The following is a 19,733-nucleotide window of genomic DNA, read 5'->3' on the forward strand; positions in this document are numbered from 1 at the left end:
CGTAGAAAAGAAACCCAAAGTGGCAGCGAAGCAAGCTAAGGGTGAGAAGAAAAGTAAATCCACTGCTCAAAGCATAGAAAATGTTGTGGAAACAAAGACAGGGGCAACACCTCCTAAAGATGCCGTTCTCTATGTTCCCAGGGCCTAGAAAAAAACAGTTCATGTTGAGTCCTCCCAAAAGGTTTGAGCAAAACAAGGTTACACTGAAGGTACCAAAGATGTATGTACCAAAGGGGACTTATGTGACGCGGGGGCCGATAATTTCACCCAGGCTGACTGAGCCCGTCTTATAGGGGAAAGGAAATCATGGGGGAGATGAATGAAACGAACTCGTCTAGGAAGTATCTCAACTTAGAAGAATTGAACAAGACCAAACAGAAGCATTTTTTGCTTAAAAAGCCAGTCAGTGCTGAAGAGGCAGAGAAATTCTTCCAAAAGATGAAAATCTCGGACTACGCCATGATTGATCAACTCAGAAAGTCCCCCTCTCAGGTCTCACTTTTGTCCCTGCTGATAAGATCGAATGAGCATTAGAAAATGTTGTTAAAGACGCTTAATGAGGAATATGTTTTGGTTGAGACCACGGTTGAGCAATTGAAAAGAATGGCGGAACACTTTTTTGAAGTCAACCGGGTCTCATTCAACTGAAATGACTTGCCTCTGGAAGGGGCTGCCCACAACAAAGTTCTTCATTTGACTGTTAAATGTGAATGATACTACGTGAAAAAGGTTATGTTGGATGGTGGATCTGGGGTTGACATCTTTCCGCTCTCGACCTTACAGAGAATGGAAATTGGGACTGAAAGGATTAGACCCAACAATGTTTGCGTACGTGCTTTTGACAGCGTCAAGAGGGATACGATAGAGAAGATTGATTTGATCCTAACCATCGACCCTATGGATTTTAAAGTAACATTTCAGGTTTTGGACATGGACACCTCCTACAATTTTCTCCTAGGAAGGCCTTGGATCCATACTGCAGGAGCCGTACCCTATACTCTCTACCAAATAGTTAAGTTTGAACATGAAGACCAAGAAATCGTGGTCCACGGAGAAGATGAGAAATCAATCTACAAGGACCCACCAGTCCCATCTCTGGAGGCTAAGAAAGGTAGTGAGCACATAGTCTACCAAGCTTTTGAGATCGTGGTCGCGGACCAGTGTGAGGAAGGAACCCCGTGTCCTCAACCCTTCTTTTCAAACACATCAATCATGGTCACTAGTGAAATGATCAAACATGGCTACAAGCTCGGGAAAGGGCTCGGGGCATCTTTGCAAGGCATTACAGAGACCATCACTGTGATTGCCAGTGAGAAATTCTTTGGCGTCAGTTTCCAAGCTACAGAAGCCGATGTAAAATGGGCTAATGAGCGTAAGAACAATGGGTGGATTTTTCCTCAGCCGGTCCTGCATCTCGCCAGAATGTTTGTTAAGCCAAGGTACATAGAAGAAGAAGAAGAGACCTTCACGGCCGAAGAAATTGCGGACATCTGTGGGGCAGTGAGGCAAATGTTATATGAGGCTCACATGGTCCAACCGGGTGAAGGCTCAAGCACTACTGAGGTTCAATATATGGGGCCCAATGCCAAGCTTCAAAATTGGAAGGCTACTCCGTTCCCAGTTAGGTGGGAATCTCGGTAGTTCAATCTTTCCATCTTTTTTGCATTCCGAGTTATTTCAGGGCGGAACTCGAATGTGTTTAGTTTATTGTATTTTAAATTCTGATGTAACCCCTACTATATTCAAAATTCAATGAAATGAAATCAAAATTTCATCATCTATGAATCTCTTTCTTTATTCTTTCTGATTTTTGTTATTTTTTTCTTATCTCTCTTTTAAGTTCTAATAATGCGGACTTAAATAACATGACATGCTTGCAGACTTCATGCCCAGATTTTAATACGCCGTCTAATTGTGAAATAATGAATCAAGAACCAAAATATGATGACGATGAGACTTTTAGGGAAATAAACCGAGAACTGGAACAATTTGAGAATAAGCTTAAGCCAAACTTAAATGAAACTGAGCCAATTAATTTGGGTAGTCTGGAAGAGGTCCAGGAAACCATGATAAGCATTCACGTTGATGAAAGAACTAGAGATGCATTGGTCCAACTTTTGTTCGAATTCAAAGACGTGTTTGCCTGGTCTTATGATGATATGCCAGGACTGAGTGTTGATTTAGTGGTGCACAAATTGCCAACTTATCCGTTATCCACCTGTCCAACAAAAATAGAGAAAGTTTAAAATGGACATCCGTGACAAGATCAAAGAGGAAGTCACCAAACAGTTGAAAGCCGGTGTGATTCGAGTGGTCCGATACACCACATGGTTGGCTAACGTGATCCCAGTGCCGAAGAAAGATGGGAAAACTCGAGTGTGCATTGATTATCGAGATTTGAACAAAGGAAGACCCAATGATAATTTTCCATTACCAAACATCACATCCTTGTTGACAACTGTGCCAAACATGAGATACAGTTTTTCGTATATTGTTATGCTAGGTATCATGGATGAAGAAGACGCAAAAAGATGGCTTTCACCATACCTCGGGGTACTTACTATTACAGGGTCATGCCATTTGGTTTGGAGAACGTCGGGGAAACTTACATGAGAGCTATGACTGCTATCTTTCACGACATGATACACCAGGAAATTGAGGTGTATGTGGATGATGTGATCATTAAATCCAGAATGCAGGACGACCATGTGCGGGATCTGGGAAAGTTCTTTGAGCGTCTACGTAAGTATGAATTAAAGTTAAATACAGATAAATGTGCATTCAGAGTTCCATCTGGGAAACTTTTAGGGTTTATAATCAGTCAGAGGGCATCGAGCTAGATCCAACAAAGATAAAGTCTATTCAGGATTTGCCCCCTCCGAGAACCAAGAAAGAAGTTATGAATCTACTGGGAAGGTTGAATTACATTAGCAGATTCATTGCTCAGTTGACTTCCACATGTGAGCCCATATTTAAGTTATTAAATAAAGATGCGGCAATTAGATGGACAGATGAGTGTCAAGAAGCTTTTGACAAAATCAAAGAATATTTGTCGAATCCGCTAGTGTTGGTCCTACCCGAACCAGGAAGGCCTTTGTTCTTGTACTTGACAGTGTTGGAAAACTCTTTTGGATATGTTCTCGGGCAGCAAGACGTAACCGGGAAGAAAGAACAAGCCATATACTATTTAAGCAAGAAGTTCACTAGTTATGAGGCCAAGTACACTTTGTTGGAAACAACTTGCTGCGCCCTAACTTGGGTCACTCAGAAGCTTAGGCATTACTTGTTGGCTTATACCACCTATCTCATAACCAGATTGGATCCCTTGAAGTACATATTCCAAAAACCGATGTCCACATGAAGGTTAGCAAAGTGGCAAATCCTGCTCATCGAGTTTGACATAGTCTATGTCACCCGCACGACAATGAAAGCTCAAGCCTTGGCGGATCACCTAGCTTAAAATCCTGTTGATGATGAATATCAACCCTTGAGTACTTACTTTCCAGACGAGGAAGTAAATTCAGTTGAGGTAATTGCAGAAGACACCAATGCTTGGAAAATGTTCTTCGATGAAGCTGTGAATGCAAAAGGTGTCGGGATTGGGGCAATTTTGATTTTGCCCGCTGGTCAACACTATCCAGCCAAAGCCCGGCTTCGGTTCTTTTGTACAAACAACAATGCTGAGTATGAAGCCTGCATTATGTGTATGAATATGGCAGTTGACATGGATGTGGAAGAATTATTAATCATGGGAGATTCTGACTTGATTATTCGGCAAGCTCAAGGTGAATGGGAAACTAGAGACATCAAGCTTATCCCATACCGGCAACATGTGGAAGATCTTAGCAAACGGTTCAAGTTTGTTAAATTCAGGTACATCCCTCGATTCCACAATGAGTTAGCTGACGCATTAGCTACTTTGGCCTTGATGCTGCCGTATCTAGGCAATGTCCACATTGACCCACTAGAAATCCAAATTCGAGAAAGACATGGTTATTACATTACAGTTGAGATACAACCAGATATTCAGCTAAGGTATCATGATATCAAAAGATTCTTGAAAACAAAGGAATATCCTGAACAAGCTAGTGGAGACCAAAAGAGAACCATTAGAAGGCTCGCCGGTAGTTTCTTCTGGAGTGGGGAGGTCTTGTACAAAAAAACTCTAGATCTGAACCTTTTGAGATGCATGGATGCCCAAGAGGCTGGAAAAATCATGAATGAGGTGCATGCGGGAGTGTGTGGACCCCATATGAACGGATACGTCCTTTTGCAAAGAAAATCCTTCGGATAAGTTATTACTGGATGACCATGGAAAAGGATTGCTTCATTTTTGTCCGAAAGTGTCATCAGTGTCAGGTACACGATGACCTGATTCATACACTGCCTTCAGAATTACATTCTATGTCAGCACCGTGGTCGTTCGTTACTTGGGGTATGGATGTCAATGGGCCAATCGAGCTGAAAGCCTCAAATGGGCACATATTTATCTTAGTTGCCATTGACTATTTCACAAAGTGGGTTGAAGCAGTAACTCTCAAAGTCGTCACCAAGAAAGCGGTAGTGGACTTCATGCATTCCAACATTATCTGTCGTTTTGGTATTCCTAAGACTATCATTACAGACAATGCTGTAAATTTGAGTAGTCATTTGATGAGGGAGGTATGCGAACAATTTAAGATCACGCATCGAAATTCTACCTCTTATCGGCCCAAAGCTAATGGTGCTGTTGAAACAGCAAATAAAAAATATCAAGAAGATCCTCAGGAAAATGATTCAAAGTTCTAGACAATGGCATGAAAAGTTGCCTTTTGCATTGTTAGGATATTGCACAACCGTGCGCCCATAAGTTGGGGAAACACCCTATCTATTGGTTTATGGCACTATAGCCATAATACCCACAGAAGTTGAAATTCCATCTCTTCGAATCATCGCTGAGGCTAAGATTGAGGACAATGAATGGGTCAAGACCCGTCTAGAACAGTTAACTATGATTGATGAAAATCGGATGGCCGCAGTTTGCCACGGGCAGTTGTATCAACAAAGAATGGCCCGCGTCTACAACAAGAAAGTGTGGCCTAAAAACTTTGAAGTAGGGCAACTCGTCTTGAGACTTATTCTCCCGCATCATAAGGAAGCAAGGAAAGTTCGCTCCAAACTCGAAAGGTCCGTACATTATAAGAAAATTGTTGCCAAAATGGGCATTGTACTTGGGAGACATTAAAGGAAATGACCCCGAAATAGCCGTCAATGCGGTATTACGTTTAACCCTTCTGCGGTGCTAATTTTCTCCGATTGAGATGACGAAGGCTTTCGTTCTCGCTACGCAAAACACTGTCAACCCTTTGAGCCAGTTACCTTCTTTGACTACCCTCTTTGGAACCCGAAAATGTTGGGGAAAAAACCAAAAACAAAGTTCCCTGAACTACATTCGACTTGATTCTGAAAGGATATGTAGGCATCCTCTCTCAGGGGTTCAGTCACACCAAAACAAAAATCCACATTTCCCCAAAGTTAAAACTGGGACAGAAGTTATATTGGTTCGGTAATAATTTTTGCCTGGAAGGATCCAAAGTTGTAATTCGATCCAAATTCTTTTCACCCTCCTGTTCAAGTCCTTCTGATTAATCGGTAAAGATGTTCAAAATTGGAAGATATGGTTACTTGGATCTGATACATTCAAATGAGAGAAATAAAATAAGAGAGTCTTATTGGTGAAAACCCACACGAGCACTATAGGGCGATGGTGAGCAGAGAAATTGAAAATGAGAGAGTCTTGTTAGTGAAAACTTGCAAAAAGCACTATAAGACGATGGTGAGAAGAGAAATGAGAGAGTTCAGTTGGTGAAAACCCGCAAAGGGCGCCACTGATCGAAAAAGGGATCCCTTACAACCATCGGTACTGATAAAGTCCTGGCAAGGTTTCTCGGTTTTGAGGTATGGGTTATGATGGGTTTATGAGAGTTGGATGGTTTACACAGATCGAGTATCCAGTCCAAGAAGAATGTCATGTCTATTGAAGTCTGCATGCACTCCAGATAAGTCCTTCTTTCCTTTCCCCGAAAGGGGCACTTCTCGTTTATATTCATTATCCTATCTGTTGTTTACTTTTCTTTGAATCCTTTTCGGTCTAATTATCCTCCAAAACTAATACAAAGAAAAGATGGCAAGACTGGTTTTACAGGGTTTTGATTGACAAAAAGCTAATATTCAAGAAAGCACCCAGCCTCAGCAGGTGCATCAAATCGACCTCGACTGGCCATGATGGCCGATGCTCCAGAGTCAAAAAATCTTGAAAAGAAAGGAAATCAAAGTCAAGTGCCCATAAAGGCAAAAAAAGATGGAAAAGGCCAAGCCCCATGTGGAATTTGGGAAAAGTCAAGATCCCCGGGATTAGAACTGAAACCAATTTCATGAGATCCGGCGAGCAATGGATATTTTTATTGAAAGAGCTGGGCCAAGATCAAGTGATTGAAACAATCAAGGCCACAAAACCAACCACCATTTCAAAGTGACAAATCATTCTTTGTATGAAAAATAGGAAACAGGTGCAATGCACAAGTAACTTTGCAAGAAGCATGTGCTACCAAAAGAAACTGCGCAAGCGCTAAAAACATCTTTGCAACAATAACTCCAAAAGGGAAGTCTCCTCCAAAATTCTTTCCCGCATTTACTCATTCTATGAAATTAAAAAAAAAGAGAAAAAAATGGATGATGAAAATGAAAAAAAAATAAAAAGAAGAAGAAAAATTCAAAATCATGATAGTATAGGGTCTCCAATCCCTAGCTGTGTCTTTTCCAACATAGGGTCCCACTCCCTAGTTGATGCCGGCATAACCCGATGACTTTTCCAACATAGGGTCCTACTCCCTAGTTGATGCCAGCATAACCCGATGACTTCCAACATAGGTTCCCACTCCCTAGTTGATGCCGGCATAACCCTATGACTTTTTCAATATAGGGTCCCACTCCCTAGTTGATGCCGGCGTAACCTGATGACTTTTCCAACATAGGGTCCCACTCCCTAGTTGATGCCGTTATAACCCGATGACATTTCCAATATAGGGTCCCACTCCCTGGTTGATGCCGGTATAACCCGATGATCTTTCCGACTTAGGGTCTCCAACCCCTAGCTAATCTTGTTTAAGATATAGGGTCTTCACTCCTTAATCACTTTTTCCCAAGGATACACAATCCTGATTTTTAGTACTTTCAATAAAGAAGTAGTTTAGATTTTTGTTACAATAACTCATGAAATTTTCCTAGTGAAAACTGGGTTAGAAAAATTTCATTCGTTTGTTTTGTTTTGGTACCTGAACAGGTTTTTACCGTGAGGCACAAGGTTTGAGATGACCAAAAGAAGAAGTCTCGATCCAGAAAAAAAGAAAAAAGAATAAAAGAAAAGAAGTGAACCCAAAAGTGCAGAGGCGAAAAAGATGTGGACTGCTCAAGACATGATTGAGGTCACAAGCATTGCAATTCCTATTTTGATCCGAAAAGCTGAAGAAAAATGAACCAGTGTTTGCAGCTAACGAGCATCAAGATTCATATCAGAGTCTGTAGAAAGAACCAGCCAAGACTCAAAATCAAGCTTCAGAAGGTTTATAGATAGGAATCTTGTAACTCGTAGCTGATAGGTTTAGTTTAGTTTTTCATTTTTAATTTTAGTGTAATAAGGAGCTCAGCAAGCAGAAATGGCAGCAACAGTAGTGAAATCACGGTTTCTCGATAGTCCCTCAGCTAGCAAAACTTTCAGAACTACACTGACCTGATTCCTTTATAGCCAAGGATATGTAGGCAACCTCCGAAGCAAGGTTCGGTCAGACTTTTTCATATTTTCTCACTTTATCTTTGCCCGAAAACTCTTCATGTTTCCAGCAAAGAGGGCAGCTGTGAGCATGTGATTTTTGCCTTATTAGAAATACTCCTACAAAATTAAAAAATAGATTTTTTCCGAATTGTTTTTAATTTTATAGGATTTTGTAGGATTTTTATTAGTTGTTTGCATCTTGTGCACGTTTAATTTTGTTAAAATCATAAAAATGCCCCAAAAATGTCATAAATATCATGCATTGCATATTAGATTTTGTGTTCATATTTTAGGATTAATTGATTAATTAATTGCTTTGTTAAGATGAAAATAACAAAAAATATCATTCATTTTATATTTTTTTAATATTAGATTAGTAATTTTCTCTTTATTAATTTAGAACTAACTAATTTTTGGTATATAGTATAAATAGATAATTAGTTTAATTATATAGATTAGATTAATTTAGGATTTAATTTAGAACTAAATTAATTTAGTTAGTTTTTGTAATTAAAGGAAAAGAAAGGGAAAACCAAAGAAAAGGCTGAAAAATCAATTGGGCCACCCAGGGAGCCAAAATCGGTGGCCCAATTACCATTTTAATTCATTTAGCCCAAGCCCACATTTCCCCATACCCGATACAAACCCAACTAACCCAAAACGACATCGTTTCCCTGTTTTTCAATCACAGTCGTTGGATTCTTTTGATCCAACAGCTCGGAACTGTTCGCCCTTTCCCCTTAAAACTGTCCTGACAAGCCCCCAAACCCTAGAGACAGACCCCATTCCCCCCATCTCTCATCTCTATCGTCTCTCAAATATCCATCCTCCACCGCCTACCGGAAATCGTCTCATGGCTGCGGCGACGCTCTAAACCACCCCAAATTTATACCAGATAATCCCCAGGCTCCCCTTTACTATCCATCAACATTTTCACCAAAATCCCCACCTATCTTCATTAATCTCTGATCTGAAATTCCAACCCAAACTCTAAAACACCTTAAAACCCCCCCAAAATCATACCAAGTAACTCATAGCCTTCCCTCACCACCATCCTACCACCATTTTTCCTAAATTTCCCTTTGATTTCTTTGAATCCTAAGTCTGAAAAAACAGAAACCCTAGATTGCTCATTTGCGCCAATTTTTCTTCTGTTTTCCTTCAAGTTTCAAGACTCGATTTAGATTAAAACTTACGTTAATTGATCGTTCTCAACCAGAACGATTGATTAACGTATTTTTGATTTTATTTCGAAGCTTTTTTGAGTTGGCAGACCTTTAGGTATATTTCCTGATCCCTTTTTCTTGTCTCTTTCTTTTGTTCTTGCTTTGATTTTGCATGTGTTTTATGCTTAATTAAGGTCGTTAGGTTAATCAGTATTTGAGTTCACTGTTAGTTTATTGTTAAAATTGTTCAAGCATGATATACTTTGTGATTGAAGAAAATAGTTTAATTATCTGTGTCATGACTCCGAATACCGGTCGTGATGGCTCCTATCACATTACTAGGCAAGCCAACTACAACATTAATCACAACCCTTTTCTTTTATAAAAACCATTTTTTAGCATGGGTTTGAATACCAATTTTCATAAGAAGTGTTTAAAACAACCAAAATGTGCGGAAATCAATAAAAAATAAGACAACACAGCCCAAACATCTGGTGTCACAAGTCTAGAGCCTCTAAATACACAACTGACTGTATAATACATCATAAGTCTAAAAATGCAGAAAAGAACAAGATAGGAAGGAGGAAAGCAGGGCTGCGGACGCTAAGAACACTGAAATTGGAGTCCAAATGACCCCTCAAATTCCCATTTTAAAGTCTCTTAATCTCAAGCCCTAATCCCCAATTTTCTTCCTTAATCTCTACTAATACCATGATTAAACAATAAAAAAATGATCATAAACTCAAATAATGAAGCTTAGGGGACTTACCCAACTGATTCCCTTTGATCTTCCCTTGAAATCACTGCCCTAGCTCGCTTCCCGTCTTAAAAAATGGAGAACTTAGCAAAATATTGCGAAGGAAACAATATATACCTTCTGGCTCAGGGATTCCGTACCTGTGGCCCAGATACCACTTCTGCGGTACCGCATTTGCGGTCAATGAGCTGCTTCTGCGGCTTTCACTTAAAAGTCCAAAATCACATCTGCGACCAAGTAGCCGCACCTACGCCATCGCAGGTGCGTTCAGCCAACCGTATTTGCGGCTCATGCCCTTCTCCTCCTTGATCGGTTCTGCGGTCCTTTCCTCGTATTTGTGGCATCGCACATGCGGTCCCCAATCTGCAGGTGCGGAAATACTAGAAGCAGAAAATCTACAGCTTCACCAAAAATCTCAAACTCTCCATCAACCATCCGAAATCACCCCGAGGCCCCCAAGACCTCAACCAAAAGCACCAACATATCCCAAAACCTTATTCAAACTTATACCAATTTTCAAAACACCTCAAACAACACCGAATCAACCAAAACATATCGGATTCAAGCCTAAGTTTCCAAAATCTTCTAAATTACGCTTTTGATCAAAAACCCAACCAAACCACGTCCAAATGACCTGAAAATTTACACACACATCCCAAATGACACAACGGAACTACTGCAACTCTCAGAATTCCATTTCGACCCCTATATCAAAATCTCACCTACCACCGGAAATTGCCAAAAATCCAATTTCGCCAATTTAAGCCTAAATCTGCTCCGAACCTCCAAAACTCATTGCGATCACACTCCTAAGTCCCAAATCACCCCCGAAGCCAACCGAACTATCAGAACTCACATCCGAGACTTCTAACACATAAGTCAACATCCGGTTGACTTTTCCAACTTAAGCTTCCTCAAAAAGAGACTAAGTGTTTCAAACCTTACCAAATCCTTTCTGAACCCGAACCAATCAACCCGATCACATATAGAACCATTAGACAAAGCAATAAGAAGCAGAAATGGGGGAAACAGAGCAGTAACTCATGAGATGACTGGCCAGGTCGTCACATCCTCCCCAACTTAAACAAACATTCATCCTCGAACGAGTCAAGGAACATACCTGAAGCCTCAAACAAGTGAGGATATCTGCGCTGCATCACCCGCTCGATCTCCCAGGTAACCTCCTCCACGAGCCGACCTCCCCACTGTACTTTCACTGAAGCTATATCCTTTGACCTCAACTTTCGAACCTGATGACCCAAAGTAGCTTCTGGCTCCACATCATAGATCAAATCATCATCCAGCTGAACCGTGTTGAAATCCAGAACATGAGATGGATCCCCAATATATTTCTGAAGCATAGAAACATGAAATACTGGATGCACACTCGATAAGCTGGGTGGCAAAGCAAGCTCATAAGTCACCTCCCCAATCCTCCGAAGTACCTCAAACGGCCCAATGAACCGATGACTCAATTTACCTTTCTTCCCAAATATCATAACACCCTTCATGGGCGAAACCTTCAACAGAACCTTCTCGCCAACCATGTAGGACACATCTCGAACCTTCTTGTCAGCATAACTCTTTTGCCTTGATTGTGTTGTACGAAGTCTCTCCTGAATTACCTTCACCTTTTCCAAGGCATCCTGTACCAAATCTTTCCCTAATAGCCTAGCCTCACCCGGCTCGAACCAACCAACTGGAGATCTACACCGCCTCCCATACAAATCCTCGTACGGAGCCATCTGAATACTCGACTGGTAGCTATTGTTATAAGCAAACTCTGCAAGTGGTAGAAACTAATATCATGACCCTCTGAAATCAATGACACAAGAACGCAACATGTCCTCTAATATCTGAATAGGGCGCTCGGACTGCCCATCCGTTTGAGGGTGAAAAGCTATGCTCAACTCAACCTGAGTACCCAATTCTCGCTGCACAGACCTCCAAAACTGCGAAGTTAACTGAGTGCCCCTATCTGAAATGATGGAAACTGGGACCATGCAAACGAACAATCTCCCGGATATAGATCTATGCCAACCACTCTGAAGAATAGGTAGTACACACAGGAATGAAGTGCTTGGACTTAGTTAACCGATCCACAATCACCTAAATAGCATCGAACTTCTTCAAAGTCCGTGGAAGTCCAACTACAAAGTCCATAGTGATCCTCTCCCACTTACTCTGGAATATCCATCTGCTGAAGCAAGCCACCCGGTCTCTGATGCTCATATTTTACCTGCTGACAATTGAGACACCGAGCTACAAATACCATAATGTCTTTCTTCATTCTCCTCAACCAATAATGCTGCCTCAAATCCTGATAAATCTTCGTGGCAACTAGATGGATGGAATACCATGAGATGTGGGCCTCCTCCAGAATCAACTCCCGAAGCCCATCTACATTGGGAACACAAATCCGACCCTGCATCCTCAACACCCCATCATCACCAATAGTCACATCTCTGGCATCATCATGCTGAACTCTATCCTTAAGGACAAGAAAATGCGGATCATCATACTGGCGTTCTCTAGTGCAATCATATAAGGAAGACTGAGAAACCACGCAAGCCAATACCCGACTGGGCTCCGAAATATCTAACCTCACGAACCGATTGGCCAAGGCCTGAACATCAACAGCAAGAGGTCTCTCCCCAACTGGAATATATGCCAAACTCCCCATACTCATTGCCTTTCGGCTCAAAGCATCGGCCACCACATTGGCCTTCTCCGGATGGTACAATATAGTGATATCATAATCCTTAAGAACCTCCAACCACCTCCGCTACCTCAAATTGAGATCCTTCTATTTGAACAAGTGCTGGAGGCTACGATGATCAGTAAACACCTCACAAGACACACCATACAAGTAATGCCTCCAAATCTTCAACGTGTGAACAATGGAAGCCAACTCCAAATCATGAACGGGGTAGTTTTTCTTATGGGGCTTCAACTAATGAGAAGCATAAGCAATAACTCTACCCTCTTGCGTCAATACACAATCAATACCAACTATCAAAGCATCATAATACACAGTATATGAACCTAAAGCTGATGGCAAAACTAACACTAGAGTTGTGGTCAAGGCTATCTTGAGCTTCTGAAATCTCTCCTCACACTCATCCGACCATACAAATGAAGCACCCTTCTGAGTCAACTTGGTTAAGGGTGATGCGATAGACGAGAATCCCTGAACAAACCTGCGATAATAGCCTGCCAAACCAAGAAAGCTGCGAATCTCTGTGGCTGAGGATGATCTGCGCCAACTCTGAATCGCCTCTATATTCTTCGGATCAACTTGAATACCCTCGCTGGACACCATATGCCCCAAGAAAGCCACTGAAGCTGGTTTAATAAATTATCAATGCGAGGCAAGGGATACTTGTTCTTAACTGTTACCTTGTTCAATTGCCTATAATCGATGCACATCCTCATAGTGCCATCCTTCTTCTTCACAAATAGAACCGGCGCACCCCAACGTGACACACTAGGCTGAATGAACCCCTTATCAAGGAGTTCCTGAAGCTACTCCTTTAACTCTTTCAACTTCGCTGGTGCCATACGATATGACGGAATAGAAATGGGCTGAGTGCCCGGCACCAGGCCAATACCAAAATCAATATCCCTGTTCGGTGGCATGCCCGGCAGGTTTGCAGGAAACACATCAGGAAAATCCCTCAAAATTGGGAAAGAATCAATATTAGGAGTCTCTGCACCGACATCTTTCACAAAGGCTAGATACGAAAGACATTCCTTCCTAAATATATGCCGGGCCTTCAAGAATGAGATCACTCTATTAGGAACATAATCAGTCAAACCTCGCCACTCGGTCTGTGGCAGACCCGGTATAGCCAATGTGACTGTCTTGGCATTACAGTCCAGAATAGCACGACATGGAGATAGCCAATCCATGCCCAAAATGACATCAAAATCCACCATACACAATAATAAAAGATCCACTCGGGTCTCCAGACCCCTAATAGTCACCATACACGATCGGTACACATGGTCTACAACAACAGTATTGCCAACCAGAGTAGATACATGAACATGTGAAACAAGAGACTCACAGGGCATATCCAAATAACGGGCAAAGTATGATGACACATAAGAAAAGGTGGAACTAGGATCAAATAATACAGAGGCATCTCTATGGCAGACTGAAACAATACCTAAAATCACGGCATCTGAAGTAGTAGCATCTGGTTTACTTGGGAAGGCATAGAAACGAGCCTGACCACCACCTGATCGACCTCCCCCTCTAGGGCGACCCCTAGCTGACTGACCTCCACCCCTAGCTGGGTGGGTGGGTAGTGAAGTAACTAGAGCTAAAGTCGAGGGCTAGCCCCTCTGCTAAGACGGACCATCATGAAGACGAGGACACTGCCTCCTCATATGCCCAAACTCTCCACACTCATAACAACTCCCCGGTGCTGGAGATAGGGATTGAAGGGAACCCCTGGCACCGGAATGACCAGTAGAAGGACCTGGCATGGAAGAGCCCTGAACTGATGGAGCATGGGACGAACTCTGGGTTGGAAGGGCACTGTGTGATGAGTGACCCTGATGAGAACTGTGAGAACCATGACCCGATGATGCCCCACGATAACCTAGGCGAGCTGACTGAACCTGCCTAAATGGACGACCTCTACCCTGCTAGAACTGACCCCTCGAAAGAGCACTACTAAAGCTACCAAATCCCCGAGGCCTCTTGTCCTCCCGCTCATCTCACTCCTGGCGGTGAACTGACTCAATCTCACGGGCGATGTCAACAACCTCCTCGAAAGTAGTACCTGTCACGCTCTCCCTAGTCATGATAATCTGAAGCTGATATGTGAGGCCATCAACAAACCTCTTGATCCTCTCTCGATCTGTGGGAACCAACCAGACTACATGACGAGCTAACTCAAAGAACCGCATCTCATACTGCGTTACAGTCATCTTTCCCTAACGCAACTGCTCGAACTGCCTGCGTAGCTCCTCTCAGCGAGACTGTGGCACATACTTCTCCAGAAAGAGAACAGAGAATTGCTACCAGGTAAGGGGCGCAGCACCAATAGACCTACGCCTCTCATACGCCTCCCACCAAGTAAAGACATCCCCAGAAAATTGAAAGGTAGTAAATGCTACACCACTGGTCTCTAGAATACCCGCTATACGAAGCATCCTCTGGCACTTATCCAAGAAACTCTAGGCGTCCTTGCCCTCTACACCGCTGAAAGTTAGAGGCTGAAGTCTGCCAAACCTCTCTAGTTAACGCTGCTCGTCGTCCGGCATAACTGGTACCACATACTCCTGGACTGGTGCAACTGGCTGGGCTAGAGGTGCCCCCGATGTTTGGAGTCCCTGCACAACCTGCTCAGGTGTGCGAGCAACGGGAGTCTGGGTTCCTCTCCTGGCCTAAGAAGCAGTTGCGGCCGTAGTAACTGAGACCGCCTGAGCCAAACCGGTACACACTGATAAAATCTAAGCTAAAGCCTCCTGAAGGCCTGAAATCACAATATGCACAGTTGGTGCCTGAGCTGGTGCTGCTGTAGCATCCATAACATGGACCGGATCCTGAACTAGGGTAGCTGGTGGATCTGCAGGTTCTGCCCTAGTTACTCTGCCCCTACCTTGGCCTCGACCGCTTCCTCGGCCTCTAGTGGCCCCAGCTGGTGGTCGTTTATCCTACCCGGTAGCACGTATCCTCACTATCTGTGGGAGAATGGAATAACAAAAGTTTAGTGCTCGGGTCAGCAGACTCGCACGACAAGAGTTTCAAGAATATGAAGTTTTTCCTAAAGGTTTTACAGCCTCCCGAGGATAAGTACAAACGTCTTCACCCCGATATACGAGACTCTACTAAACTGGCTCATGGCTCACGAGACCTATGTAACCTAGGCTCTGATACCAACTTTCCACGACCCCAAATACCGGTCGTGATGGTGCCTATCACATTACTGGGCAAGCCAACACAAACAATAATCACAACCCTTTTTCTTTTATAAAAACTATTTTCTAACACGGGTTTGAATACCAATTTTCATAAGAAGTGTTTAAAACAACCAAAATGTGCGAAAATCAATAAAACATAAGACAACACAACCAAACATCTGGTGTCACAAGTCTAGAGCCTCTAACTACATAACCAACTGTCCAATACACCATAAGTCTAAAAATGCAAAAAAGAACAAGGTAGGAATGAGGAAAGCAGGGCTGCGGACGTCATGCAACTACCTTGCAATCTCTGGCAAACTCTGGATAAGCTGAGGACCCTCACTTTGCCGCTCTGGCACCTGGATCTGCACACAAGGTGAAGGGAGTAACGTGAGTATGCTAACTCAGTAAGTAACTAAAGTAAATAAGGTCTGAAAGCAGTGACGAGCAGTTAAAATCATATAAAGGAATAAACAACAGAATAACAGATCAAACTCCACAGTTTAAAACCAGTTTCATCATAAAATATCCAGTTTCAGTTGGAATACTTGAAATCATATACTTAGCAATTTTTCAACAGAGGCTTATTTTAAAAGAAGAGTGAAATAAGTGAAAATATCATAAATAAGCCCCTCGACAAGGTATCACTCAGGATATGGCCTCTCGGGCAGCCTCTCAGTCACTCGTGACTCAACTCTCGTCACTCAGTACTCACTCTCAACACTTAGGCTCATTAATATCTCAAATAATAATAATCATAGTAACCGCTGTGACATGCAGCCCGATCCATAATTTATAGTCGACTATGCTCACCGGGGGTGTACAGACTCCGGGGGGGGGGGGGGCTCCTACAGGTGTGCAGACTCCGGAGGGGCTCCTACAACCCAAGCGCTATATTGCTGTGGCGTGCAGCCCGATCCATATAAGTATTGTTGTGGCATGCAGCCCGATCCATAATTCTTACACATATAAATATCCTCACCATTAGGTTCTCAACCTCTCTTAGTCATTAACCTCACAGCCTCTCGGGCACAACAGTAGAAATTAGGGAACTCAGTCCAAATAGTCCTCACATTTAAGAAGTAGAGTGATAAAATCAGTTTTAAATAATAAACAGGTAAAACATGAGTGAGGATATGCTTTCAAACAAATAGATTGAGGAAAACAGTAAAAATGCCCCTAAGGATCTCAACAGGTCGGCACAAGGCCCCAAACATGGCACACAACCCATAATACAGCATAATGACTAAAGTACGGAATATCATAAGCTTTCAAATCAAATACGCGGCTTAATAGTCGTTACGAGATGGACCAAGTCACAATCCCTGCCGGTGCACGCCCACACGCTCGTCACCTAGCATGTGCATCACCGCATTTATCAAAACAATTCAAATATCGGGGTTTTGTACCCTTATTTCCAGATTTACAATGGTTACTTACCTCAAACCGGATAAAAACACTACTCCGCGATGCCTTTGCCTCTCGCCTCGGCCTCAACTCGTGCCGAATCTACCCAAAATCAGAATCATAACATTAGAATAGGCTAAAGGGACGAAACCCATGCGAAATAAATCAAATTATACCAAAAATCCCAAAATTGGCCAAACCCGACCCTCGGGCCTACATCTCGAAATTCAGTAAAAATCACATCAACGGAATCCTTATCCTTTCAAGAGTTCATACATACCAAGAACACTGAAATCGGAGTCCAAATGACCCTTCAAATTCCCATTTTAAAGTCTCTTAATCTCAAGCCCTAATCCCCAATTTTCTTCCTTAATCTCCACTAATACCATGATTAAACAATGGAAAAATGATCATAAGCCCAAATAATGAAGCTTAGGGGACTTACCCAACTGATTCCCTTCGATCTTCCCTTGAAATCACTGCCCTAGCTCGCTTCTCGTCTTCAAAAATGGAGAACTTAGAAAAATTTCGCAAAGGAAACAATATATACCTTCTGGCCCAAGGATTCCGCATCTGTGGTACCGCATTTGCGGCCAATGAGCCGCTTCTGCGGCTTTCACTTAAAAGTCCAAAATCGCATCTGCGACCAAGTAGCCGTACCTGCGCCATCACAGGTGCATTTAGCTAACCGTATCTGCGGCTCTTGCCCTTCTCCTCCTTGACTGCTTCTACTGTCCTTTCCTCGCATCTGCGGCATCGCACCTGCGGTCCCCAATCTGCAGGTGCAGAAATAATAGAAGCAAAAAATTTGTAGCTTCACCAAAAATGTCAAACTCTCCATCAACCATTCGAAATCACCCCGAGGCCCCCATGACCTCAACCAAAAGTACCAACATATCCCAAAACCTTATTCAAACTTATTCCAATCTTCAAAACACCTCAAACAACAACGAATCAACCAAAATACATCAAATTCAAGCCTAAGTTTTCAAAATCTTCTAAATTACGCTTTTGATCAAAAACCCAACCAAACCACGTCTGAATGACCTGAAATTTTACACACATCCCAAATGATACAACAGAGCTACTGTAACTCTCGGAATTCCATTCCGACCCCTATATCAAAATCTCACCTACCAACCGGAAATCGCCAAAAATCCAATTTCGCCAATTCATGCCTAAATCTACTCCGGACCTTCAAAACTCATTCCGATCACCCTCCCAAGATTCAAATCACCTCCCGAAGCTAACCAAACTATCAGAACTCACATCCGAGCCCTCTACCATATAAGTCAATATCCGATTGACTTTTCCAACTTAAGCTTCCTCAAAAGAGACTAAGTGTCTCAAACCTTACCTAATCCTTTTCAAACCCAAACCAATCAACCCGATCACATATAGAACCCTTAGACAAACCAATAAGAAGCAGAAATGGGAGAAACAGAGTGGTAACTCATGAGACAACTGGCCGGGTCGTCACAATCTGTAAGTTAGTTTAATTGCATATTTTGTTTAATTCAATCAAGTTTAGATAACTAGGATTAATTATTAGGTTTTATTACATTATTATTCTTGTTCTACATTTTGTTACTCCTCTTCTCCTATGATTGCTGTTTTGAATTCAATTTTTGTTTGTAGGTTTAATTAGATAAAACATTCTGTTCAATTATTGATTTAGGTTTAAATTAGATTTGTTTTAGCTAGGGTGCCTTAATTCAGTTGTTTTGAATAGTTTAAAGAATGAATATGATAACCAAAGTTTTTAGGGGGTACAATTAAAAACAATATTAGAATCACCTAGTCGGTTCTAGAAGGTTCCACAAGGGTTTTGAAATCAGAAATTAGGGCAAATTGGGTTAAAATTGGAATAATTAGTACTTGAAAGAGTAAAATGTAATTTACAATGAGTAAATATCAGAATGTTCTAGCATTGTACAATTGTCCCCATTTTTAGCATGAAAAATGCTAAAATTGGGCTGAAAAAGGACAGACAGTTGTCCAAATTCGTTGTACTATCTAACACTTAGGGAATTTAGGGTAGAATATGCTCTTTTGATGGTGTTTTGGCATACCCTATAAAAGAAAAGGTTACTCCCTCATTCCAGAGAGAATTCATTAGCCTATAGTCACCTAAAAATTTCATAATACAAAAAGAGAAAAATTTCCTGAAACTTTCTTGCTAAAACATCAGTTTGCTGGTTAGATTTCTAGGCTGGATTTCTCTAGTGCTCTGATTTTTGAGAAGTCTAAGTGCTGGTCCTTTGATTTTTGGGATGATTTCCTAATGCTACTATTTGGATTCTGGTTGCTGCTCCATTTTTAAGTTTTAGCCAACATTTCACTTGTTTTTGCTGTTGTTTTTTGCTGCTTTTCAAGATACTGATTTCAGCTTTCTTCATGTATTGCTTGTTTGAATGTTATAAGATCAAAAACTGCAAATTACATGTGATAAATGAGTATCTTTTCATATAGTTGTTGATCACATTGACATGAATTTGATTAATCTTTTGTTATGTGAGTTTAAGTTTGAAATGATCTAGTGTAAGTAGTACTTAATACTTGTAGCTTTTCTATTAAAAATGGGAAGTGTTAACTTCAGTGGTTTGTTTGAAGTTGTCTCTTTTAGTTAAAATTTGACAGTATAAAAAACTAATTCTGCGTACATAGTTGCTGT

The 19,733-nt window shown here is 41.8% G+C and overlaps 1 protein-coding gene across 1 annotated transcript; it reads left to right on the top strand.

Moving 5' to 3' along the window:
- The first annotated feature begins 306 nt into the window (after nt 1-306).
- On the top strand, nt 307-19,508 carry LOC142181083 (uncharacterized). Its single transcript, XM_075253217.1, has 6 exons — nt 307-492; nt 730-1,563; nt 2,786-2,916; nt 3,874-4,225; nt 4,360-4,662; nt 19,449-19,508. Exons 1-6 carry the CDS (start codon nt 307-309, stop codon nt 19,506-19,508), a joined length of 1,866 nt encoding a protein of 621 aa, XP_075109318.1.
- The last annotated feature ends 225 nt before the right edge of the window (nt 19,509-19,733 follow it).

Source organism: Nicotiana tabacum, chromosome 5 (genome assembly GCF_000715075.1).
Source record: "Nicotiana tabacum cultivar K326 chromosome 5, ASM71507v2, whole genome shotgun sequence".
Classification (NCBI taxonomy): domain Eukaryota; kingdom Viridiplantae; phylum Streptophyta; class Magnoliopsida; order Solanales; family Solanaceae; genus Nicotiana; species Nicotiana tabacum.

What these genes read in the sequence shown, in the direction of transcription:
- LOC142181083 (XM_075253217.1), top strand. Translation starts at nt 307, where the DNA reads ATGGGGGAGATGAATGAAACGAACTCGTCTAGGAAGTATCTCAACTTA. An exon ending in AAGGCTCAAGCACTACTGAG is followed by an intron (nt 1,564 to 2,785) that starts GTTCAATATATG and finishes ATGTGCATTCAG; the next exon opens with AGTTCCATCTGGGAAACTTT. An exon ending in GTTATGAATCTACTGGGAAG is followed by an intron (nt 2,917 to 3,873) that starts GTTGAATTACAT and finishes TGTTAAATTCAG; the next exon opens with GTACATCCCTCGATTCCACA.